At 42.6% G+C, this 27,449-nt stretch overlaps 1 protein-coding gene across 4 annotated transcripts in view; it reads left to right on the top strand.

Moving 5' to 3' along the window:
• Positions 1–25,346, top strand: part of SLC2A2 (solute carrier family 2 member 2) — a 31,798-nt gene extending 6,452 nt beyond the window's left edge. The window contains exons 2-9 of one of the 4 annotated variants that reach the window (XM_075937941.1): positions 813–959; positions 5,270–5,385; positions 9,040–9,202; positions 11,453–11,640; positions 13,527–13,631; positions 16,532–16,633; positions 21,534–21,737; positions 21,958–25,346. In XM_075937941.1, coding sequence (XP_075794056.1) covers positions 845–959; positions 5,270–5,385; positions 9,040–9,202; positions 11,453–11,640; positions 13,527–13,631; positions 16,532–16,633; positions 21,534–21,737; positions 21,958–22,161 — 1,197 coding nt within the window. In that variant the 5' untranslated portion in view covers positions 813–844 and the 3' untranslated portion in view covers positions 22,162–25,346. Of the gene's footprint in view, positions 1–812; positions 960–1,160; positions 1,184–5,269; positions 5,386–9,039; positions 9,203–11,452; positions 11,641–13,526; positions 13,632–16,531; positions 16,634–21,077; positions 21,506–21,533; positions 21,738–21,957 lie in introns of those variants that run through there. The other 3 variants (XM_075937939.1, XM_075937942.1, XM_075937940.1) reach the window with 3 other exon arrangements.
• The last annotated feature ends 2,103 nt before the right edge of the window (positions 25,347–27,449 follow it).

Here is a 27,449-nt window from a genome sequence, read left to right as displayed (position 1 = left end):
ACCTACAGAGCCAGGCAGGAGGTCGTGGTTCCGTCTTTTCCCATGCATAAGAATGCCACCAATGACGTAGCCAGTGTGATGGGCCTAATCACTTCTAGTTACATCAAGCAGGACATGGGGGTCAATCCTGCCCATTCCCTCCCACCAATTGTTCTTACTAAACCCAATTTATAGCAAAAAGAGACTTGGTCATTCTAATAATATTTTCCAATTGATTATGTATTATGTAGGATATGAAAAATGCCCAGTGATCCGATTTGGTGTATATCCTGCTACTCAGGATGTTACTGCTATGTGAGTAGTTGACAGCTTCATGGCTGCATCTGTACTTTTTGCTTATCAGAAAAAAGTACCAGTACAAGGCCGCTTGTCCTGTGTTCTTGACATGGTCTCGTGTACCATGCTTAATCTGCATTATTACTCAAAACAATTCCTTACTCTCAGGCCTTGCCTGCATGCTTTGTTACACCAGACTTGAGACAGGCCAGAAATCCACACTTTGGGCAAGGTAGACATCACCATGTCATCGCCAAGGCAGGGTAGTGCAGGTTCCCCTACAATCAGTTGACTCTGATGCCATTCAGAAGCATGCAGTACTCCTATTGAACATTAACTCCCAGAACACTCAGCATTCCACACTGACAGATGCATCTATACTGGAAGACAGTGAATTACTTTGAATGTATATCCAGAAATGCGTAACAGTAATAATAAATAATAAGGGCTAAGCAAAAAGCATACAGCCGCTTTTGCAACTTCAGAATATCTAAAGTGTAATTGTATTCAGTGCTGGATTTACTATCCCAATGTAGTTTTGTTCTTAACGAATTGCAGAGTGAAAGCCATGCTGGCTGTGAATGTTCTGTCTGTCATTGGAAATCTCCTCATGGGACTGGCAAAATTTGGCCCATCTCACATCCTTATTATAGCTGGAAGAGCAATCACAGGGCTGTACTGTGGTAAGTTAAGGCACGTTCTAAAATCTTGTCTAGTAAGTTTGCTTGTCTCTGTGTATTTCTAATGGGCTACTCTGGTGAGCTCATTGTACTAAGCTAGTGCACACCAACATAACTGCAAAAAACAAAGAAGAAAATTTGAGTAAGGGGACTTGTTCTTTTTAACCAGGAAACGGAACCTCATGTTTATGCCAAGACCTTTGGAAACAGACGATGCCACACATGAAGTAGGAGAAGGGGATCTCTTTTCATTTAAGGAATCACTTTCCTGCAGGCCTATCTGGGGGAGGGAGAGAGGGAGGGGGAGCAATTTCCCCAGGGCCTGGCAATTCTAAAGGACTCAGAGCTCCCAGCCACCATCCCTACCCCTACTCTGAACAATGGCAATGTCATTGTTCAGTGCCCCGGGCACTTTAGAATCGTCATTGGAGAGGTGCACTCTTGGGAGCTCTAAGGGCTGGGGGAAGAGGCACTCTACGGGCAGTGCTGAGGGTTGTGGTGATGCTGGCATGACATGCTCACTGTCTTCTGCCCAAGGCCCTGCCCCTTTCCGGGAGCTCAGTGCCATCTCCCTCCCACCCAACCCAGAGACCTCGTGTGGCTGTGGTTCCCGTGTTTTCCTGTTAGGCCCCAATTCAGCAGATTACTTAAACACGTGCTTACGTTTAAGCAAGCACATGCTTAAATGTTTTATTGAAGAGGGAAGCTTAGCTGAATCAGGGCCATAATTGAGGATCACAGCATTGTAATTTTTTGCCGGAAAGAGAAGATACATGGGCCATCTCAAACTTTGTCTACACTACACGTTTTTGTGTCAAACCATATGCTAATGAGGGACTCATTAACATAAATTACCATGTCATTAGCATGTTTTCTGCCATTTCTTTTTGCACAAGGGGTTTGTGCACAAAAAGAAGCAGTGTAGCCACTTCCGTTTTGTGCAAAAAAAACCGTTTTGTGCAAGATCCTTATGCCTGTCCCAGAGAGGCATAAGTCTCTTGTGCAAAATGGGGGTTTTGTGTAAAATGGAAGCGGCTACACTGCTTCTTTTTGCACAAAAACCCCCTGCGCAAAAAAAACCTGCAGAAAATATGTTAATGATATTGCGACTTATGCCAATGAGTCCCTCATTAGCATATTTTCTGCCAGAAAAATGTCATCCTGCTTCCACACCCTTTTTCCATTTCATGGAAGTGCAAAGGAAAAAAATCAAGAAATGCAAAAGATGCCCCCAGATCTCCTACTGAAGCTATGTCTACACTGCACATTTTTGTGGCAGAAAATATGCTAATGAGGGACTCATTGGCATATGTCGCTCTGGGACAAGATCCTTATGCCTGTCCCAGAGAGGATCCTAAGAGAAAACAAAGATTTAGAAAAGATGCGTCTGTGTAGATATCGCTGGGGGATGCATCAGGATTGAAGAGCTATGCAGATACTTATAGACTGCAGTTAAGTCACCCCTTAACCTCCTCTTTAAGCTAACTACTGTAAAAGTATCTTAGGAAAACAGGAGCAGAAGTAAAATTCTTGGATAGTCTCCTTCTAATGGAAATGAAGGGAATGTCATAATCCCTATGATCAAATATCTCATCACCAACCTGCTTGAAATAAGGCTATGTCTACACTACAGACCTTACAGGGGCAAAGCTGTATCACTGCAGATGTACCCACTCTATGCTGGGAAGAAAGCACTTTCCTGCCAGCATAATTAAATCACCTCCAAGAAGTGGTCGTAGCTATGTCAGGGGGAGATGTTCTACTAACATAGCACTGTCCACACTGATGCTTTTGTCTTTGAAATTTTTGTTGGTTGAAGGGATGTTTTTTCACACCCCTGACTGAGAAAAGTGCTAGCGTAAAGAGAGCCTCATTATTGAATGGTTCTTGAAGGATGCTCTACATCTCTGAAAACAATTTCCCAATAGTTGGCTCAAGAGAAGACATATGTCATTGGAGGTGAGGTATATGAATCACAAATGCTTTGTGCTTGGGTTTGGTTCAGAGAAGCATTCTAAAATTCTGATGTTTTTCTAAATGATCCAAACCTCTTGCAGTTGGGATTTGCACATCTGGATGTGACAGAGGTCAGACATTGGCAGAAAAACATGAAGAAGTAGTGTTCTCGTTCCTATTTTAAGAAGAAAAGACGGTATATGTGGTGTTTGAAAATATGAGAGATCCTCTCAAACCATGCTCCCATCCAATGAAATCTAGAAAACAAAATCAAACTTCAGACTGTAATGAAAACCATTAAGAGCTCCTCATTTTTGAACATCAAGCCACTTATTTAGATTTAGAAACCTATCTTTAAGCGACCATCTTTTCAAATCATGGCCTTTTCATTACATTTTAAACACAACTCCACGGTGTACCAATGGGCAGATTTTTCTTTTAGTTAAATAAGATCAGTTGCTAATTCGTTACCTGAAAATAAGAAAATATAGAACAAGTGTGAAAGCTATTTCTAACAATAAGAACTGGATGCTCCATAAGACTAAGGAGGATTCTGATCACTAAATATAATAAGAATATTAAATACGGGGAGCACAGATTTTTGCACCCGTGGAGTGTTTATTCTTACAAACAATAAAGTTCACAAAGCATCACAAAAACGAGTTTTAAGTCAAGATCTGATTAAAGAGTTGAGCTTCCAGTCTCAGCAGAAGAAACTTGCCTAGCTAGTAGTGCTCAGAATTCCCTCAAACCCTCCTGACCTTGTTGCATTTCTAGCTGAATCCTGAAAACAGTTTAATGTGCTTATTTGCTCCAAACTACAGCTGCCTTTTGAAGTGTGACACTCCACAAGGAGACCCACTGGGCTCTTCTTCTAGTTATGACTCCTTTCTGAAAAAAGAAAAATATCAGGCAGATACCCCTGTGTTTTCACTTATTAGCGATCTAGTTATTTGATAAATTATGACTCAACAATCCTAGCCTCCAGACTAGGGAATGAAACTCCAAATAATGCCCATTATGCTCAGGAGAAAAGTCCAATTTCACAATGATGGCAGCTTGATAGACTTAATTAAAAGTCAAAGGTCAGATTCCCAGCTAGTTTAAATTGGCATAGCTACATTAACATTAAGAAAACTATTCTGATTTACACCTGTGGAAGATTTGGCCTCATTTTTCATTATCCAGAATATTAATATTAAATCAGAAATATCAAGCCACAAAAACAAATCATCTTTGTCAAAAAGAGGTTCAGTGATCATCAATTACAAAGCTGGAAACTATGACCATGTTATCCATTTAGCTAAGAAGTTTCTAGTTTCCACAGCAACTACAAGGAGTAGAGCTGATCAGAATCTTGGGAGGTTTCTTTGTGAACATTTTTGAAAGAAAACCAAAAGTTTTCATTTTGTTCTAAATGTCCTTTTTTCCCTAACAATAAAATATTATAAATTATTTTTTTCTCAATCAAACTTTTTTTTATTTCAAAAATACATGTTTTAAATTTAGGGTTCTATGAGCTTAGCCTCATCTTTTTTTACCTCTCATTTTTGATGAAACACCTTTTTCCAGTATAACAAATTTTTATTGAAAAAATTGTGACTAGTCCTAGCAAGGATTGAGCTTTATACTCACCAGATGCTCCTTCACCTCCCTTCAGTGAGTTGTATCTTAATCAACGGGTTTTATCTCATCCATATGCGTTGGTCAAATTTATTATTATTCATTATTTTTTAAGCACATATGTGCTTGGTGCCATTTAAGGCTGCCCTGAACTTTAGTGCTTGTAGTCTGGAAGATAAAACACAGAAAGACATCAGATCAATAAAAGAGCTATCTTAGAGAAAAATATTTTCTCCCTTAATCAGTTCCTTATCACTAGTTAGTGATATAGAAGTACAATACATTTGAATATTGCCCTATGCATCAGACTAAGAGGGAACTTAGGAAAGTTATCATAACTCAAAAGTTAGGAAATAATACACCTCAAAAGTTGGTTGCCCAGAAAAGAAAAGTGGTGACTCTGTCTATAGGAAACAGATTTACCTAAAACATGAACTTGAATCTGGTCCTGATTCAGGAAAGTTTCTTTCCTCCAGATAGCACTTATGTATATGTTTAAATTTAAGCACCTGCCTAAATATTCCCCTGAATGGGTACCTCTGTGAACAGATCCTGCTAAGTGCTAAATGTTCTCCACTTCATTCAGACCAATAGGTGTGGAGGGAGCTCATCACCCCACAGGAGGTGCTCAGGGTCACACACAATTGATTTTTCAATTCATTCTGTGGAGAACTAATTTGGCTGATTGCTGAACTGTCATTTACAATAAGTGACTCATATCTACCTTTGTCCAGGGCTATCATCAGGACTTGTTCCAATGTATGTTGGTGAGATATCACCTACAGCCCTTCGAGGAGCCCTGGGAACACTGCACCAGCTTGCTACAGTCACGGGTATTCTCATCAGCCAGGTATGTAAAAGCGTGCACAGAAGTACTGAATGATGTAGCTTATCCCACAAGGAACCCCTTTCATACAAAGCCACTAGCAAAGTGAAGGGGAAACTTATTGCAACTCCTTCTTGGATAGTCAGTCATTCCTAATAAAGTAACTTATCCCCAAGAAATGAATAACTCTTCTGGAGGCAAATTTCCCCCCTTGCTTTGAAGGGTTTCATACACTGATATTCACATTCAATAGTAATAGAGGTAGACATGTTAGTATGATTTTGCGAAAAAAGGAAAAACTATGTAGCACTTTAAAGTTTTTAAAGTGCTACATAGTTTTTCATTCACATTCAAGTTAAACACTGCAAGTGTCATACCCAGTAGTAAGAGACTCGGGGTAGAAGCCTGAGCAGTGTAAATCGGCATGGCTCCTGACTCAGAAGAGTCACAGAATTTAAGGATTTGGACGGGCTATTATGTTCATATAATTTGATGTACTGTATACAGGCCTGCTGATAGAGGTGAAGGGGGCAATCGCCCAGAGATTCAGAGTCCCAGAGCTAAGGTTGCCAGGTGTCCAATTTTGAACTAGACAGTCCAGTATTTGAACTTTCTGTTCAGGAAACAAATGGAGAAAATATAAATGAGAAAATATAAATATCCAGTATTTTCTAAATAAGAAATGTAATGTTGTGATGTAATGTCAAGTGTGTCCTGTATTTTTGTTGAAACCATCTGGCAACTCTAACCAGAGCTCCTGACTACTACTGCTGCTACTATGGCAACAATGGCAGCCAGAGCCCGGGCCCCTTTGAATAACCACCGAAGCACCACATCGCCACTCCATGCATGTCTGATGGCTGGGGTTGGGGACGCATAACATAGTCTGGGCAGTGCTAAGGGCTGATTGCCCGCAGTCCCGCCCCTTCTGCCCAAGCTCCACCCCGTCCAAGGGCACAGAACCATGCCCTCCGTTTGCCCCAGAACCCTGGTGGTTGTCGGACGTGCTGCATGTACATCACGGGCCAGAGAACTAGGAAACAGCTTGAATTGATTCAGTATTTGCAACATCATCCCTCCTTGGTCATGGCTGTTGTGAGAAGAGCTAAGTGAACAGTGGAAAGAGAACATCTGCCAATATTTATTTGGTTTATCAACCTAATTTCAATTTATCAGTATTCATTTTCCAATAGGAATCGAGCTATTTTGGGCCCAAACACATGAAAAGCAAAATTTCAGAATTGGAATATTCACAATCAACTGTGGCCCTTTGTGAATTTTTTAGGCTATATCTGTAGGCACATTAAAATTGGTGTTTGTTCCTTGTGATTCTGATGAGAGAACAAAAAAAGGTGAAAGTAGAACTTAATATGAAAGAATGTACTCAACGTGCAGAACATACGCAGAGGCAGTGATAAAACCGCTCCATAAGAAGCCTTCCCTGGACCCATGTGATCTGAATAACTATCGTCCAGTTGCTAATATTCCCTTCTTGGGCAAGGTACTCGAGCGCGCAGTGGCATTGCAACTCCAAGCTTTCTTGGATGAAACGGATTACCTAGATCCATTTCAGTCTGGCTTTAGGCCAGATTTTGGAACTGAAACCGCCTTGGTCACCCTGGTAGATGACCTATGCTCGGCGATACACAAGGGGACTGTGTCCCTGTTGATTCTCTTGGACCTCTCAGCAGCTTTTGATACTGTCAACCATGGTATTCTTCGGGAACACCTGGCGGAGCTGGGTATGGAGACACTGTTTTGCGGTGGTTCCAGTCTTAATTGTCAGCTTTCAGAAGGTGGAGCTCGGGAACTGCTATTCAACCCCTTAGCGATTGTGCTACGGTGTCCCACCAAATTCCATCTTGTCCCCTATGCTGTTTAACTTCTATGTGAAGCCGCTGGGAGAGGTCATAAAGAGTATTGGATGATGATGCCATCAATATGCAGATGATTCAAATCTATTTCCCTGTGACATCAGAACCAGGTATGGCTGCAACTGATCTAAACTGATGTCTGGAGGCGGTTATGGATTAGATGAGGTCAGACTGAGGTCCTATGGATCAAGAAGCCATCTGTTCTGGAATGTGGCATGGTACCTGTTCTAGACGGGGTTACACTCCTGGACCCTTTTTTAACATTTGAGAACCAAATTTCTTCAGTGGCCGGGAGTGCTTTTGGGTAGCTGATCCAACAGCTGCAACCCTTCCTGAATAAACATGACTTGGCCACAGTGATCCATGCTCTGGTTACATCCTGATTGGATTATTACAATGTTCTTTATGTGGGGCTGCCTCTGAAGAGCCTTCAGAAACTTCAGTTGGTCCAGAATATGGCTGCTTGAGTTTTAACTAGTACTCATTATACAAAGCACATTATACTGGTGCTCCAGCAGCTACACTGGCTTCCGGTATGTTTCCAGGAACAATTTAAAGTCTTGGTTATGACCTATAAAGCCCTAAACAGGTTGGGTCGGGGTATCTGAAGGATCGTCTTCTCCCATATGAACCTGCCTGGGGTTTGAGGTCAGCTGGGGAGGCTCTGCTCCATGTTCCTCCGCTTGTGGAGATAAGATTAACATCTACGTGGAGCAGGCCTTCTCAGCCTTTGCTCTCAGGCTGTGGGATTCTCTCCTCCAGGATATTCGCCTGGTGCCTACGCTAACGTTATTTCAGCACCAGCCTAAAGCTACCCTTTTTACTCATTCTTTTATCGGTGTTTCAGTCTGTGTGTGTATGTTTCCTTTCTCTCGAGATGTCTTAGCAGGTTTTATGTCCCTCTGGCATCTCATACATTAATATTCTATATATTTATTTTGTGTTTTTAAAATTTTGTAAGCTGCCTTGAATATGTTAAATAGAGACAGGGTAAAATATTTTAATTAATTATTAATTAATTAGAGCTACTTTTAGAAGTGCATAAGCTGTCATCATTAAAAGCAATAAGAATCACCTGTGTACTTCTGTAGGTACGTTTTGGTTCAACTGACTGTTTTATAACATATTTCTTCATGTTACCTATTTTTCTAAGAACTTGCCATTTACAAAAAGTACAATGGACAATACAAAGATTGAGGAGAACAAGGTCTGAAGAGAAAAAAATTACATCACATCTATTTTTCTTGAGTTACTTACACAAGAGCTTAATTTTTCCCACATGCACTTATTCAGCAACTGTTCCATTGATGGTGTAGCTGCAGAATTATGCAGTTTTGTCAATGACACTGTACCTAGGCTGTCACAAGGTTCTATAATCATGCTGTCCCATCTACACTATCAACAAAAAACAGTATAATGGTACAAGCAATTCTAGATACCCGTGTGTCGTTAAACATAGAAGATCAAATTCTATTGTTGGCCACACGGATATAAATATTGAGTAACTCCACTGAAGTCTATGGAGTTATTCCAAACTTACAGTGGCATTACCAAGAGCACCACAATTTGGTCCATTATCTAAACAGGGCCTTGACATGACTTCTCTAAGGCTTTGTGGCATCCATTAGTTTGTCCATCATGAACATGTTCCATAATCTATAAAATCAAGCTGTTGGGATAGAGAGCTCCTGTTTGCTTCCAAATTCCTTCCCAGCTGCTATTTGAAAGTAGAATATTAGTCTAGAATTTCTGGTTCTACAACCTAATTTCAGGCAATGCTTTTAACACAGCTCCATAATTTCAGGTCCTTGGACTAGACTTTCTTCTGGGCAGTGATGACATGTGGCCTCTGCTGCTTGGTTTATCTGGCGCTGCTTCTATTCTTCAGTTTTTCCTGCTCTTATTGTGCCCAGAAAGCCCTCGATATCTTTACATTAAACTAGGAAAGGTGGAGGAAGCTAAAAAAAGTAAGACATCAGTTCTGTTTCATTTTTTACATAATACAAAAAATAATACACCGTGGTTGCTTGTGGTAAGTTTTCTGTTAAAAGCATTTGCGGAAAAGAGCGTCTAGATTGGCACGGACACTTTTCCGCAAAAGTACTTTGCGCAAGAGGGCTTTTGCCCAAATGGGAGCAGCATAGTATTTCCGCAAGAACACCGACAATCTTACATGAGATCGTCAGTGTTCTTGCGGAAATTCAAGCGGCCAGTGTAGACAGCTGGCAAGTTTTTCCGCAAAAGCAGCTGATTTTGCAGAAAAACTGGCCAGTCTAAACACAGCCTCCATGTATGAGCCTTGTAGGATAGGATAGACACCAATATGTGTATCTATTCACTGAATAATGCACACCCCATCATATGTTATTTATGTATATAGCCTAATTTGTCAAAATTTGCATAAAGTGGAACACATCTTAGTGGAGTCTAGAGCTATGTGGGAACCAGAATTTCACGTCTGGGGGGAAATTTACTGTTTTGAAATTAGTTTACACGTTGAATTGGCATGAAAACAAAGAATTTCAAAATGTTTCCACAAAATGAAATTTAAAAAAAAAATCCTTTCATGTCAACTGATGAAATATTTTTATTTTGACTTGTTTTGGGTTTATGTTCTGAACTCGATCCCAAGAATATTGGAGTCAAGGGGAGACTTTACAATAGGCCAGCTGTCCATATTTTAATGGAAATCTGTGCCTAAAACTTATAATATAAATACATTTCTAAACCAAAAGTAGTTTTGAAGCATAACGTGATGAGTTGCTTCATTTCATTGTCATTTTTAATGAAATTTTGTTGTACTTAACCTGTTCTGACTATGAACCTTTTCAGTTTGATGAATCAGCCTTCTCCAGCAGACAAACATGCATTGATACATCATCAACCACCTTTAATGGAACTGCATCTCATGGACACCTCTCCTTTTCCAATGCCGCCTGCAGTTGCACAGCATATCTGTGGGCAACTATAGAAATCACTTTTATGCAGTGTGGCTGGCTCTTCCTCCCTATTTTGAGCTCTTTCTATAGGAGACGAGCAGTCCACATAAGAAAACAGCTGGAAGTAGAGAGAAGGAGCAAGACTTCTATGACATTTAGGGTACGTCTAGACTACAAGCCTCTTTTGAAAGGGATCGTCTAGACAGTCACAAGGGTTTTGAAAAAGCGATCTGCTTTTTTGAAAGAGAGCACGCAGGCAATCTGGATGCTTTCTTTTGAAAAAGCCCTGTTTGTGTTCAAGAACGCCTTTTTTCAAAAGAGCTCTTTCAAAAAAAGGCGTTCTTCCTGGTAAAAATAGGTTTACCAATTTCGAAAAAACTGCCGCATTTTTTCGATTTAATTTCAAAAGAACGCATCGGCAGTCTAGATGCAGGTGAAGTTTTTTCGAAAAAAGGCCATTTTTTTCGAATAAACTCAGTACAGCCACTCCTCAAGTTGTGAACTGTCAAGTTACGACCATTCGCACTTACAACCAAAGCTCCCATGGTGCGGTCGTAAAGGCAGTCCCCGAGTTATGAATGCGACCCGCACTTACGAACAGCGCGGTCACATGTAACTCAATGGGGTCCGAGTTACAAATACTTCGAGTTACAGCCAAGTGTTTGGTCTAGAGCTATGTGGGAACCAGAATTTCACGTCTGGTCTGTGTTTCACGTCAAGTGTTTGGTCTGTAACTCGTTCGTAACTCGGGGAGAGGCTGTAGTCTAGAAACATCCTTAATTATAGGGTGACCATTTGTTCCATTTTTAATGGAATAGTCCCATATTTAAACCCTCTTGCAGTTGTCCTTTTTTATAAAATGGGCAAATTGTCCCATATTTTCTCCTCCAGTGCTTCCCCCGATGGTCAGTCACTCACCATCAGCACAACCGAAGCAACATCCTCTTTGTGACTGGTAGATGGATTCGGCACTCTCAGGCTGGGTGCAGAGGCCAATCGGAGGAGAGGCAGCCCTATATGTGATAGAAGGGTAAGGGTGTAGGGGTGCATCAGAGGGTTGTCACCCCTTCCCATGGGCACCCTATTTAAGTACTCCAGAGGTGCTTTGTAGACCACCAGTTGTCCACAGACCATAGTTTGGGAACAGCTCATGTACACAGTATTGTTAATTCTCGTTTGGTGATTTACCCCTGATATTGATTGGAATGGTTTGCTTCCTAATGTACTCCAGTCCTTTGCTATTTCCTTTGAGATGAAAGCATGTTCTTTCCCCATAAGGCTTGAAAAGGCTCAGAGGAGACTGTGACCCCACGAAAGAGCTTGCTGAGATGGAAAAGGAAAAACAAGAAGCTGCCAGTGTAAAGAAAGTCTCCATCCGGCAGCTTTTCAGTTCTTCCAGTTACAGGCAGCCAGTCATTGTGGCACTGATGGTTCAAATATCTCAGCAGTTTTCAGGAATCAATGCAGTGAGTATCCAAGTAACATGTGCCTTTTAAAAGAATTGATTCTGATTAGTATTGTAAGGAAAATTTGAGTCTATAGTGGTCCTTTGGTAATTTGCAAAAGAAATCATCACTGAAATCAGTGGGGTGGTATGTATGAAATGAAGCTGTTCTGCTGAAAATCAGATTGCATAATATGTGTTTGGTACAAACATGGTCCCCATCACTATGATATATAAATATCTCACAATCTTTAATGTACTTACCCTGATTCTCGCAACACGCCCCGGGCAGTGCGGTTATCCCCATTTTACAGATGGGGAATGGTGGCACAGAAAGATTAAGGATATATCTATACTTAATATACTGCAGCAAGACTCCCAGCCTGCATAGACAATCTCACACTACTTCTGTTTGAGCATGGACATTGCATTTTGGATGGCAAGTAGCTGACCACCCCAGGCTTGAGCTTAGGTGGTGAGCCCATGTCACCACCGGAGTCGCAATGTCCACACTGCTGTTTATAGGCTGCTAGTGTAACACTGGCAGACTCCAATTATCGATGTGCAGGACTGAACCTGGAACCTCTGGAGCTAAATGCATGACTGTCTACTGCAGGAGCTAAAAGCTACCTGGTGCAGCTTAAGCTGTCAAGCAGACTCATTAATATCGCTCAGCGGTCTTGGTGCCACTAGACAGGATAGAAGATTACACCTTGGAAGTATGTGGGTTCACTCCGAATCATTTCCCTGCCATTGCTGGAGCCTCAGGCAAGGGAGTACATTGGTCCCTCCTATTCTCTCTCTGTGACGCATAATGGTCTAGTCTCCTGTGAGCAGTAATATTTTATTGGAGAGATTTTCAAAGTTGAGTCACCAGCCCAATTGGATAGGTTGCTGGCTGGCTGTGAGACACTTTATCTAAGCATTCATAGGCACAGAGCCTTGCAGCTCCCATTGGCCGCAGTTTGCCGTTTCCAGCCAAGGAGTGTTGCGGGACACAGCCGCCCAGCCTGCGCCACTTCCCGTAGCCAATGGGAGCTGTGAGGCTCTCTGTGCCTGTGGACGCTTTGATAAACAAGAATCTCGCAGCCTGCCAGTGGCTTACCTGGGTGGGCCTGCAACCCAACTTTGAAAACCCCTACTTTATTCTCATTTCTGCTGTTGGATTTAGTGTGCAGATGCTGGGTAGCACTGCTAGCCTGTGCAGTATAGGAAACCAGACCAGATAATCTAATGATCCTTTCTGGACATAATCTCTTCCTGGGCTACGAGGCTCCAAGCTGCACTGTAGACATACCTCAAGTAATTTGCCCAGGGCCATACAGGAATTCTGTGGCAGAGAAGAAAGGAAACAGGTCTCCCATAGACCTGGACAGTGCTCTATTTACTGCACCTTCTTCCTACAGTACAGTGCAAGAGGAAATTCTGCCCTGGCAGGGGAGATGGAGTAAGTGACCTACGCATTCCCCTCCCCCCAGCTCTAACATCAGTGAGACAGGAATCACCTTCTTTTTGGGGAGAAAGGAAAACATGTCAATTATTTGAATGAAGGAAAGTGTATTAAAATTAATGAAAAATCAGCCATATAAAGGTTTGTTTAGAAGCTTGCCATTCTGACAAATTGGCTTTCAAGATAAAACCCATAATTATATGAAGGAAAAGCAGGTTTTGTTGTGTTTTTTAATGTATATACTCAATGGTTTAAGGTAGGAATAGGATTTCTAACTCCCTTAAGCTCCTTTGAAATTTCTAATCTTAATTACTATAACAAAATGTTAACAAATAGTTGAAAAGCAAATCATAATTGAATAACTTCAAATCTCAGCCAAGCAAATGCAAATCTTCCCCTGAAGACAGAAAACTCTCCAATGCTGGAATATAACCTTTCATTCTAATTTGTTTTGATAGATCTTTTACTATTCTACAGACATTTTTGTAAGAGCGGGAGTTGATCAACCAGTTTATGCAACCTTAGGTGTTGGTGTCGTGAACACTGTCTTCACCATTATTTCTGTAAGTAAATACTTCTGCATTCAGTAGTTTGACAGCCCAGTAAAAAGTTTTGATTATGGTGCTCAAGGGAGTTGTGAAGCAAGAAAGTCACGAAGAGCTGATCCTGCAAATCTTATGCGCTGGACAAATTCTTACTTGCATGAGTAATGACCACAAGACCAGGTCCTAAAGTACAGCAAACTGCACTGTCAAATGTACAGAGAATGAAAACTTTGCCTGATTCTGTTCAAATCATGAACCTCTATTGGTTTGTGTTTTCTGCAATAAAACTTGTCAGTTGTCAATTGGAGTCCTGGAAACGGAAGACCTCTTGCTTATGGTTTTGTCTATAGAGCAGCTACAGTGTGAATAACACTGGTGAATGCTTTTCATTTTTGCCCTGCCAATGTGCCTTGAACACTGTCTTATCTCCGATATTCTATTATATTTATATAACACCCATCCTGGAACAAGAGGATGGTTCAGTCTTCATGGTCCATTTGGTCAACAGTCTTTCTGCCCAGAATGCCAACAGAATTCCAGCTAGTAACTAATTGAGGTTCTCTTCATAAGAACATTTAAACAACAGGAACTAGATACAGAAAACGAAATCATTTTCTGTAGGTCTCCAAATAGTCTTCTGAGGGCGATGACTTTCACCCACTACCAGTCAGGACTGGATTTGAATCCGCAATATATAGCTGTAGCTACAGTGTAGTATATTATCACAAAGCTCATAAGCCACTCTAACTAACCACCCTGGACAAAATTGCTTTCATGAAAAAACACCAGCATCCCAGATAAGAAGATAGTTCGTGTAGTTTATTTTGAAATTGGGGTGGGAGAAATGAGTTCCTGTGTATGTTCTTCTACAGCACAGGCATGTTTAGCTTGCTATCTAGTGATATTTGCTCTTTAATTTTTTGACCATGAGTATTTACATATTATCTAAAATTTTCCAATCAACTAGAGACCCACTCTGTGACCACGTTTGCACTGAGTTGGACCTTGACAAAAGGAGGAGAGATAGCAATCAGGACTTGATTTCTGTAAGCCAGTGGGTTAGTGCAATGAACTTGTGAGGACTCTAGTGCTTGAGAGAAAAGCCCCATTTAACCTCTAGGAAAACAATGGTCATGTCTCAGGGTGGCTGCTACATAGTGCCGTGTAGAAGGCAAGATGTATTCCTGGCCCCAGGAAGAGAGGCCAGTCTGGGACTCGTGGGTGGAGCAAGTTTTGAGATGATCTGCAGAAATCAGTAGATAGACTGACACCTGGTATACTTTGGTGTAACTATGTCTCTCAGGGGTGTGATGTCTTGAGAGATGCAGCTGTACGACCTAACTATTGGTATAGACTACTACACTGACAGACGGTCAAGAACATGTGTGAGTGGCCTAGGTGCTAGTACATAGGACAGTGAACATGTGTGGGTTACACATGGACTACCAATGCTCAGAGGAGAATCCCTAGTGTCTACACAGAAGCGCTGCAGTGGTGCAGGTACCACAGTGCAGCTGGTCTGGTCTAGTGTTTGATGTGTAGACATACCCTGATGCAGCTTCACTCGTGCAAACCCTAGAATAGACCTTGTACGTTAGCATAAGCCATTACTTGTCTAGTGCATGTTATCCTGGGTTGAAATAAAGATGTTTAAATGGTTAACAGTTAACTAGTTAAATTATAAGTGCTTAATCGATTAACTGTTTTAACTGAGGTCCTGCCACCTGGCTCCACTGCAGCTATAGCTATGTGGTCCTGCCACCAGCCTCATGGGTCCTATGGCTGGGCTGCAGTGGCCAGGCTCAGCTGGCCACCACCAGCATTAAGTGGCAAGGGCCAATTAGCTGGTATGCATATTAGCAAGCATAAACTATCCCTAGTTTGAAACTTCATAGTTGCAGTGTATCCAGTTGGATTAACATTCCCAATGTAGAGAAGGTTAGTCTGGTAAAATAGCCCCAAAAGAGGTGTAAGCTTTTCAATGGGCTGGTAAATGTAAAGGATCACCGTGGCACCTTTATCAGAGAAACGTTCCAATTGAAAGCAAGAGAAGTTGCATTTATGCCAGCCACAATTTAAACTGATGACCCCCATCTATACCACCTGCTTGCACCAGTGACGACAATCTTCTCCAATATGGACAAAGCCTCTCTCTCTCTCTCTCTCTCTCTCTCTCGCTCTCTCTCTCTCTCTCTCTCTCTCAACCCAAAAATTCTGTGGTAAATCACTTTACTTTGGGAAGATAATCTTCAAAATAAGAAGGATCATGGTTTTTTTTCCTTCTAAATTGGAAGGCTAGAATCCTTGGAAAATAACCTGTGTGAGAAATCCATGGAGAGACCATCAGTCTTTGGAATGTGTGAGTTCTACACATCTATAGATAGAGCCCTGCAGATATAAAGTTTTGTATCTGCATCAGCAACTATGTCTGCAAAAATGAGTTGTGGATATCCACAATGAAACTCCCAGATATGGCTATCTGTAGATATAAAGTGGGTATCTGCAAATTTACAGGGTTCTAGATACAAAATTTGTATCTGCTTTGGCATACATACCTGCAAAAATGAGCCACAGATATCTGCATTCACATCTGCAGATGCGGATGTCCATAGATATAAAGCAAATATCCGTGGACTTGCAGGGCTCGATCCATAAATTTGCATTGTCTTTTGCTGTGTTGCTATGTACAATAGCTAATTAATAATCCCCACCAGCGGATATCAGCATAGTGTAAATAAAGGAACCAAAGTGCAAACCTCTAACATGAGTTAAAAGAACACCATTAGCTGATAGCAGTGGTAGGCTGTCACAACCTATGAAGGCTAATTTCTGAAAGGTGACTTGATGTAGGTTTTATATATTACTAACTGAAAACTTCAGGATTGATAAAGCCTAATATATTTCATGAATTTCTACAGGTCTTCCTTGTAGAGAAAGCAGGGAGACGTTCCCTGTTTATTGCTGGCTTGGCTGGTATGCTAGTAAGTGCCATAGCCATGACAGTTGGACTTGTTCTCCTGGTAAGGTTTCTTATTCCTAGTTTCATTCCATGGCTTGTTTTATTGTCTGTTTCCATACATATTGCCAGTGACTCTATTTAACGTTGTGTTGCACATTTATTCCAGATAAGAAAATCAGAAAATAATCCTCCCTCACGCACATGGGTGGTGGGTGAAGGTAGGGCTGGAGGAGGCAAGTCCCCAGCCCTGCCTCCTCTGTCCAGGCTCTGGCCCCATGGGAGGCAAGCTGTCTCCCCCAGCACCACGGGGAGGTGGGGTGGCATGCAGCCCTAACCCCACCACCACCACCATGGGGAGGGGCGGGCGGTGCATGGCCCCAGAATACAGGGAGAGAGGAGAGCATGCCGCCCCAGCGTCCCTGGCCCCAGTGCCCGGAGAGTGCAGGTACTGGGGGCAGCAACACTCTGCCCCCAGTACACCTAAAGTAGCTGTTCTGAGGGTGGACAATAGGTGGGGCCAAGATGGCTGTCTGGGAAGGCAGTGCCTTTCCCCACCCTAGCATACCAGCTGCCCATGCTCATGCACAGTTTCATAAGAATCATCCAAATCACATGTTGAACTCCCAGCTCACGCTTACTTTGTGAGATGATCTCACACAACCTGGCTGTGTCTAGACTGGCAAGTTTTTCTGCAAAAGCAAGTGCTTTTGTGGAAAAACTTGCCAGCTGTCTACACTGGCCGCTTGAATTTCCATAAGAACACTGACTTCCTACTGTCTGAAATCAGTGCTTCTTGCGGAAATACTATGCTGCTCCCGTTCGGGCAAAAGTCCTTTTACGCAAAGCTTTTGCGCAAAAGGGCCAGTGTAGACAGCTCAGATTTGTTTTGCACAAAAAAGCCCTGATCGCGAAAATGGCGACCGGGGCTTTTTTGCGCAAAAGCGCGTCTAGATTGGCACAAAAGTGCTTTTGTGGAAAAGCGTCCATGCCAATCTAGACGGTCTTTTCCGCAAATGCTTTTAACGGAAAACTTTTCCGTTAAAAGCATTTGCGGAAAATCATGCCAGTCTAGACGTAGCCCCTAAGTAAACTCGGATTCCTGCTTTGCTAGCCCCATACAGCTTTGACAATATTGAGATTTCTACCATAATGGACCAATCCTTCAGAGAGTGCATTTAAGAACTGGAGGACAGTCATTGGCTAATTTCAAGATATTTCAGAACATTTAGTTATGCACACTATGGCAGGTATAATAAAATCTCAAGCTTCAGAGCATAAGCTGATCATTACAGATGTGAGGAAGGAATTGTTCCCTAAGCCAGGCACTGCTCAGTTAACTAGGCTCTTCATTTTCCTTTTGTAACAGGGTACATCTAAACTACATGGCTCCATCAAGGAAGCCATGTAGATTTGTTTGTTCAGCAAAGGAAAATGAAGCCACAATTTAAATAATCGTGGCTTCATTTAAATTTAAATGGCTGCCGCGTTGAGCCAACAAACAGCTGATCAGCTGTTTGTCGGCTCAGCACGCTAGTCTGGACGCTCCCCTGCCAACATGAAAGCCCTTTATCGACCTCCCTGGTAAACCTCATCCTACGAGGCATAATGAGGAGGTTGATAAAGGGCTTTCAGGTCAGTGCGAGAGCGTCCAGACCAGCGCGCTGAGCCGACAAACAGCTGATCAGCTGTTTGTCGGCTCAGCGCGGCAGCCATTTAAATTTAAATGAAGCCGCGATTATTTAAATTGTGGCTTTATTTCCCTTTGCCGATCAGCCTAATCTACATGGCTCTATCAATGGAGCCATGTAATTTAGACACACCCACGGAGGCACTGAGACCATTGCAAAGGAAGAGTCAAGTCTGGTCTACAGAGGTAGCTAAGAGGTAGTCAGCTTTTAGCTCATGCTGTAGATGCACATGGAGTTAACCCCTGTAGTCACAGGTTCAATCCCTCCTGACAATGACCTGAGTCCGTTGGCTTTACGCTATGAATAATCAGGCACTAGCCTCACTGGATCCAGGACTTGTTGGTCAATGGTCTGCTCCAGTGTTCCCTCTAAGCTGAGGGGCCACACAGCTTCACAGGTGGTTAATCAGCCCCGCCCAGTCAGTCAACTCTGTGCATGGAATCCTGAGCCTCTGACTGATTAATCGCCTATGATACTGTGCTGCCCCTCAGCTTAGAGGGAACACTGGTCTGTTCTGGATGACACTTCCCATATTCTTCTTATAAACCTGAGCTACAAATTACAGACGTGTGCACCTTCATGTTTTATAGAAGCTATTTTCTAGAAGTATTTTGGCTCTGACTTGTCTCTAGTTTCTATACTTTGCAGTTTTCAGACCAGGGCTGTGTCCAGACTCAGGGTTTTTTTCGGGAAAAGTAGCCTTTTTCCGAAAAAACTTCCCCTGCGTCCAGACTCAAGCCGCGTTCTTTCGAAATTAAATCGAAAGAACGCGGCTTTTCTTTCGATGGCGGTAAACCTCATTTCACGAGGAAGAACGCCTTCTTTCGAAAGTTCCTCTTTCGAAAGAAGGCGTTCTTCAATGTAAATAGGGCTTCTTCGAAAGAGAGCATCCAGACTCACTGGATGCTTTCTTTCGAAAAAGCAAGCCGCTTTTTCGAAAGTTCAACGTGCAGTCTAGACGCTCTCTTTCGAAAGAGGCTCTTTCGAAAGTATCTTTCGAAAGAGCCTCTTTCGAAAGAGGCTTGCAGTCTAGACATAGCCTTAGAGTGGGAACCTTTCTTTGGAATTAGGGACAGGCTAGAACATTAGACTACAGGGGTATTCAGAGGTGAATGTGCATTTTGGTGGAGGATCTGAACCACTTGAGATTCTCTCCTCACTAGTAAGGGCAAAATTTGTCCCAGTATAATTAAATCTGTGTCTTTGGGCATGTCTACACTGGGAGTTAACAAGGCGAGCATCCACACTACGGGTACATCTATACAGCAGTGTTATTTTGGAATAACTGGTGTTATTTCCAAAATAACAAAGAGTGTGTCTAGACTACAAGCCTTTATTTCAAAATAAAGTCAAGCTGGAGTACTTCTTACTCCAACTCATGGTAACCCTCATTTAATGAGGAACAAGGAAAGTCAAAGGAAGAATTAAACTATTTTGACTTCAACTACACAATTGACATAGCTGAAGTTGCTTAGCTTATTCTGACTTTACCCCTGCTATGTAGACATACCCTATCAAGCCTGTTATTTTGACATAATGGGCTTGTTATTTCAAAATAATAACTTCTGCTTGTGAAGAGGAATAAGCTTATTTCAAAATAATTATTTCAGGAGTTATTTTGAAATAAATAATCTGGTAGTGTAGACATAGCCTTCATGACTTTGTGGTTTGATATTAGAAGAGCATCTTGCTACAGAGAACTTGGAATCAAATTCTACCCTCACTTAAACTAGAATAAATCCACTGAGCCTAACATATAGGTGATGGATAAGGCTATGAAAGTTATATATCAATGTAGTGTAAAAGGGTGAAATAATAGGGTTATTGAAATTAATGGCAAAATTCTCACTAATACCAATAGAGTTAGGATTTCAGCCTCTGAGCCTAACAGAATCTGAGTGTATCAGAGACTGATTGTGTATTGGTGTAAATTGCATTTTAAGATGTAATGTAAAGGGGAAGGTGGAGGGGAGGGGGGAACAACGCCAGGACATGCAGTGGAAGGGGACAGAACTGGGCAGGGACAGGTGGTGCAGAAAGAGGTGGGGCGAGGCAGGAAGAGATAGAGTGCGGATGGGAGCTTGGGGGAAAGGACCAGCTGGGGGCAGAGCCTGGGGCAGAGGAAGTCAGTAGCTCTGTGTGGCTGCACCTTGGTTTTCACTGTGGGATACAACCGCATATGTACGCTGCAGAGCTTTGATTGCAGCACATGCAGATGTATACAAGCTAGGTTTAATCTAGGTAAGTTATGTACCAATAATAGTGAAGCCCTGACAGCACGTGCTTTTGTGCGGGCTAAACAAACCCACTTGGGACCTGCTCCTCTAAGGCCGTGGTCCCCAACACGGTGCCCGCGGGCGCCATGGCACCCGCGGGGGCATTTGCATGTGCCCGCCAGGTGCTCGGGGCTGGCCTGGCCCCGGGCACAAGGCATGTGGCGCTTGGCGGGGGGAGCGCCGGCCCTAGGCGCGCAGCGCTTGCGGCGGGGAGGGGGAGCGCCGGCCCCGGGCACGCGGCGCTTGCGGGAGGGGGGGCGCCGGCCCTGGGCGCGCAGCGCTTGGAGGGGGCCCCGCCCCCGGGCATGCGGCTATGGGGGGGGCCGCCCCCGGGCGCCCGGTGGGTGAATGGCCACGCCCCCTGGCGCCCGACAACCTGAAAAGGTTGGGGACCACTGCTCTAAGGTGTCTGGCCTTCTCAGAGTGCTGCCGTGACATTGCTGGATGGATTAAAACTAACTTGGGGGTATGTCTACATGTCCTGCAATTACACATTCTCAACTGCAGTGTAAATACACCCTTAGTTTTCTCTGTTACTCAGATTCATTATGGTCCAAAGCCTCAACTAGCAAAAATTGGCATTACTCCAGGGGCTTCACTGAAGTAATGTTGATTTACACCAACAAAAGATCTGGCTCAGTGGATCACATCCAGAGGTGATGCATAAGGATATAAGTTGTGTTTGGGTGAGTGGATGTGGCTTTAAAAAGTCTCCATGTTCCTCTTCTCGCTAACGTGAACCCAATGTAATTCAATTCAGGTTAAGGCACCTACTTATGATTTACCCCCAGTGTAACTGAGACTAGTAAATGGTTTGCTATGTTTAATGCATTACAAGTTTAATTCTGCATGTCTGTTGCCTTTACTCAGCTTGTTTGAGCAACAAGAAACTTCTGCAGCAGCACAATAATTCAAAAAATTAACAGATAATAAAGACTATATTGGAAACATAATCACGCATTTTTTGTATTCACTTTTTACTTGCTTCTGTTTATAGACCACTTTTGCTTGGATGAGCTACGTGAGCATGGTCGCAATTTTTCTCTTTGTAATTTTCTTTGAAGTCGGGCCTGGACCAATCCCTTGGTTTATTGTTGCTGAACTGTTCAGTCAAGGACCACGGCCTGCAGCTATAGCCATAGCTGGGTTCTGCAACTGGACCTGCAACTTCATCATTGGAATGTGTTTCCAGTATATCGCAGTAAGAAAAGTTTCTAAAATCTTGCACATAACTAACACCCTCAAAACATTGGCTTTTCAAAGCAATGTAGGGGAATGGACATACTTGTCTCATATTAAAATGAATAGGTGTTTAAATCTCTCTACATTGCTTTGAAAATCTTAACCTTTGCAATCCAAATAATAAGCAAATCATAGGCTGTTATTATTTCATCACTGTTCCTTCGTTTTTCCCATTACAGGATCTGTGTGGCTCTTATGTGTTTATGATCTTCGCCGTACTGCTCTTAGGCTTCATTTTATTCACACACTTTAAAGTACCTGAAACAAAAGGAAAATCTTTTGAAGAGATTTCTGCTGAATTCCGCCACAAGAAGCGCTCAGCAATAAAAGGACCCAAAGCTGCTACTGAACTGGAAGATTTGCGAAGCAGCCAGGAGGTATAAAGAAACCGCAGAATGTGTGCATGAAGGAAATTAAGGAACATATTTTTAAATGCAGCTGAAAGAACCTTCGGCAAAAGCATGATTTTATAAAAACCCTACAACTGAAAAGACAATAGGTCAAATCAATATCATGCTTCTGACTGATATGCCGGATAGTGCATATATCCTATGCCCCTGTTACACCCAAGGCTCCACCCCTTCCAGGAATAGGAGCAGACCCCCACCCATCTGCGGGCTCAAGGGCTATCAGCATCCCTGAGTAAGGTGTGGCAGTTTTCCCATTTGAATGTGTTAGAATTAAACCCAGCTTGTTTTCTTTGGTATTTACTGGCACAAATACTATCTGGTCCTACACAAGTATTATTAGAATCTGTTACATTCTAAGGGCTCAGTGTACCTTGGTAGTATCCTAAAAAGACACAGGAAAGAATGAAAGGAATAGATACAGATAGGCTTCCAGAGTGCATTGCATTGATTCATTTACAGCAACAATTTTCTTTTGATGGAAGCCAACATAGGCTTATTAAGACCAAAATGCAGAAGGGATAAAAGAAAGAAAAGAGGTGCTGCATGATAATTTATTCTTATGGATGGTTTCACCCTTTTTTCCATTCCCATTTCTTCCTTTGCTAAATTATATGAAGGCTTGGAAAATCAAATGCTACTGTATTTGTCATATCAGGATAAAGACATAACCGAAGCTGAAGATGTTAAATATAAAAGAGTGAGTGAATTTGCCACCTGATCTTAGAGTGGTGTGGCCAGGCCCATTGATGGGGAGGCAAAGGAGGGAATTGCACGTGGACCTGGCAATTCAAAGGGTCTCAGGGTACCTATCAATGCTGCTGCTGCAGTAGCAGCAGAGTCAGTGGCCAGAGCACCGGATCCCTTTAAATCACCGCTGGAGTCCTGGCAGCACTAAGGACTGGGATGAGTGCACCTCATTCTGGGTGGAGCTGAGGGCTGCTTGGGGGCCAGCTCAGTGCGCTCCAGGAAGTGCTCAGGGCGGGCTACCCCCAGCCGCAACCTTTCCACCCAAGGCTGCATCCCTTCCAGGATAAGGAGCAGACCCCCGCCCACCCGCAGGCTCAAGGGCCTGCGAAGGCTATCAGCATCCCTGAGCAAGGTGTGGCAGTTTTCCCATTTGAATTTGTTAGAATTAAACCCAGCTTGTTTTCGTTGGTATTTAATGGCACAAATACTATCTGGTCCCACACAAGTATTATAAAACAAACAAAAAAACCCACACTTGAGGAAAGTCTTATTCATTCTGGCCATTGTGTTTTGGGGGGAAATATTTAATTTCTCCTTCCTCTGGGTACCCAGTTTGTCCTTTGCTATGTCATGTTTACTGTTTCAGCCTGAAAGATGATAGGACAGTCCAGGGGAGAGGGCACTGGATTAGGAGTCAGAAGATAAGGATTCTATGCCTTGCTCTTGTACAGCCTCTCTGTGAGACCCTAGGTAGGTCTTTCCCCTCTCTGTTGCTGTTTACTCTCCCAACCTGTGTTTGTCTTGCCTATTTAGACTATAAATTCTTTGGGGCAGGAACTATCTCTTACTAGGTGTTTGCATAGTACCTAGAACAATGGTGCTGTGAGCTCCATTGGATCTTAAAACACCACTGTAATCCAAATAACAACCAGGGGCCAGATTAAATTGTCTTAGCATTATTAACTTCAAATGGCTTCACTGACTTCATCAGAGCTATTTACACTACCTAAGGATTTAGCTGGTGAATGGTCTACTCTTAAGGATGCATTTATTCCAGACTCAGTCAAAGGTGACAGAAGAGGATTTTTAAATTCCTGAACATGAGTCTTTTTTTCTGTTTTTTTGTTTTGTTTTGTTAACTTTTGATCTCTCATGAATGTCTGTTCCTCTTTTGAGGCTCTTCTAGCAAGTCTTTCACTGTAGTAACTTTAGGGATGGATTAAAACAACAGTGGCTCCTAGGGAAAATATATTTACAGGCTTCCTTAAGAATAACAAGAAACAAACATACAGTATGCTTACTGCATGCTGGGCTGGCCATGCTGGAGATCTTCCAGTCTAGCTGTTCACCCACTTGCTGCTGGTTGTGCTGTCTACCCATGCCAAAAGGGCAGGCGGGCCAAATTTGAATGAGTGGTGTTGCAACCCACATTCTGGTGAGCAGTGACCTGAATAGCAGCAGGACGAGCAGGTGGTCCTGATGAATCCATAGCATGGTCAGTCCAGCTGCAGTGATATACTCTATGGCTGCTTGTTTAGGACTGAAAGCCCCCTTCCTTTATTCCCAGGTACATTTGGATCTTAGGGATGTCCCTAGTTTGCCTACACATTAATCTGATCCTAGGTATCTGTTTACCTTAGGTCTTGGTGTTTGCTGTAGGAATCCATTATTTATTTATATGTGAAGCACAAGGGAAACGTAAATCAATAATCATAATACAACTGAATTAGGATGACTTCAGCTGATGCCATTATAATAATATAAATGTACAGTTGATCACATGGACTGAAAAACATGATGATCAAGGGATCCTCTGCTACTGTAAATGGGTATGCCAAAGAGATATAAATTATTTCAAAATTGGGAGTGTCTATACAGCACTTATTTCGAAATAGAGCACTCTTCTTCTGACTTCCCTTATTCTTCATACAATGAGAATTACAGAAGTTGGAGTAAGAAGTCCTCTAGCTCAGTGTTTCTCGACCAGTGATACGAGTACCCTTAGGGGTACTCGAGAGAAGCCTGAGGGTTACGTCAACACAACTGAAATTTGGAGAAAACTGAAATTTTGTTTTAAGTTTTACAGCATTTTATTGTTATTGTACTTTTGACACCCAAAAATTTCAAATGAGTTGCAATGGTAGAAAAAAAATTGTGTGTCTGAAAATTGTAGGTACTGGGGGTACTTATATTTTTTTTAAAAAGGGGTACTTTATCAAAAAAAGGTTGAGAAACACTGCTCTAGCTTGACAGTATTTCAACATTATTTCCAAATAACTGCCTGCTGTGTAGACACAGACAAAGGTATTTCAAAATAATGATAGTTATTTTGAAATAATTTTGGTATGTAGATATACTCTGATAGAGGATCTGGCCTATATTTCATTAATCTCTAAATTTTATTCCTTTGGGCTACGTCTACACTGGCCCCTTTTTTCGGAAGGGGCATGCTAATTTTCAACTTTGGAATAGGGAACTCCGCAGGGGATTTAAATATCCCCCGCGGGATTTAAATAAAGATGTCCGCCGCTTTTTTTCCGGCTTGGGGAAAAGCCGGAAAAAAGCGTCTAGACTGGCCCGATCCTCAGGAATAAAGCCCTATTCCAGAGGATCTCTTATTCCTACTTTGAATTTAGCCTACTTTGAAGTAGGAATAAGAGATCCTCCGGAATAGGGCTTTATTCTGGAGGATCGGGCCAGTCTAGACGCTTTTTTCCGGCTTTTCCCCAAGCCGGAAAAAAAGCGGCGGACATCTTTATTTAAATCCCGCGGGGGATATTTAAATCCCCCGCGGATTTCCCTATTCCGAAGTTGAAAATTAGCATGCCCCTTCCGAAAAAGGGACCAGTGTAGACGTAGCCCTGATGTTAAGGCTTCAGGACAAATTCTGGACCCTTTAAAGAAAACGGTAGTTTGCTCAGACTTCAGTGGAACTCAGATATATCCCCATAGCATATATTCAGGTAATGAGGTGAACACAATTGGCTACATTAATTTCTTGTGTAATTCCATTATCTTGTCTGCAGTTATACTGGAAAGGAATTTAGCCAAAGACTCTCATGTGATACACTGATAATAGGTAAGGAGTAGCTGAAACTATGCATACAAGATTGCATGAAAATCAGCAGTGCCAATTGTGATAATGCAGACCTTAAGGTCAGACCTTAAAACACTTGTTCACAAGTAAAATGGACAGGAAACAAGTATCGAGATTGTCGGTCAAGAGTTTTGTACAGTACTTATCACAGTAAGTTAAATATTAAAATAGATATTGTGAATGTAAAAGAAATTCGGCTTGTGCCTTCAGTGCTATTACCTTTGCCTGTTACATAAAAGTGAGCATGAACAATGCTGTTAGTTTTTATTGCTACTTTCCCTCCATCAGTCTTGGCTGTGGGAGCTAAACCTTTGACTGTAAGAACTAGCTGATTTGGTGATCAGATCTCCTTGTGTTGCAATCAGTGAACTGGCTCTAAGAAAACTGATGTTAATGTGCTGGGTAATAGTTAAGAGCATAGGATATGAGAGTCAGTAATCCTGGGGCCTGATGATCCTGAAGTAAATGGGAGTTGTGTGTGTCCTAGTTTATATTCCTGGCCTTGCCACTGACTCATTGTGTGTAACTTTGGATAAATCATGCTTCAGTCTGCCCATCTGTAAAATGGGTACCGTATCTGGATGTTGTGCAGCTTGACTTATTTGTATTCAGAAAGTACTTCAAGAGCCTCAGTGGGAAGGCAAAGTATTATTACATTGAAAACCTTCATGGGGCTGACACTTAGGGAATGGCTAGACTGCAAGTTTTTGTCGGAAAAAGGTACACACAATGCACTGGGCCAAATGTCAAAAAAAAAAAACTAAACCCTCTTTCAGAAGCCCCCTTCTTCCTCATAGAATGAGGAATACAGGGACTTCCAAATGAGTGCGTTTGCTCTTCCACACAAAAAAAATGGAAGAGCACACGCGTTCCCTGGATGCAGCAGTTTTTTTGGGATACCTCCAGTACCCCAACCCCCCTCCCACAGTCTAGCCAATACCCTAAGGCGATGTCTTCATAGTAGAATTAGCCTGGATGATTGGCACCTGGGGTAGTCCAGTCTGGGTGTGAGCATCACCACAGCAAAGGTCTACCTGTATTACTGTGTCCTCACCAGTTCTGCATTCTCCCTGGTGTCCTGTGGTCCTTTGTATTGAGATGTTCTAGGATTTTGCAATTGATTGGGAAAGGAGAACTGGTCTGTCATATGGGGGAATTGTGGAGCAGCCCAAGAGAGCTATCAGCACTCCAGTGCATAATTTAGCCTATGGGCAGGTTCCTGACCAACATTCAGCAGAGCACAGGGTCTAAACCACCCCACCATCCTTCAGCCACGTCAGCTATACTGGGCTTTAAAGTGCTTCCAGACTCAGGCTGACAGAATTGCTAGGCACCTGAACAAGGTGGGGGGTGGCCAGCTCCATGCCTGCAGAAGGGGGTGGGTCTAGGAGCTAACCCCAGGCAGATCTCACCACCACCCAGAGCACGCAGTCCAGGGCTTTTGTGGCAATTTAAAGGGCTTGAGGCTCCTGTTGCC

The sequence above is a fragment of the Pelodiscus sinensis genome, chromosome 10, assembly GCF_049634645.1.
Source record: "Pelodiscus sinensis isolate JC-2024 chromosome 10, ASM4963464v1, whole genome shotgun sequence".
NCBI classification, from domain to species: domain Eukaryota; kingdom Metazoa; phylum Chordata; order Testudines; family Trionychidae; genus Pelodiscus; species Pelodiscus sinensis.
Note: the sequence above shows the minus strand (reverse complement) of the source record. Positions and strands in the feature narration are given on the sequence as shown.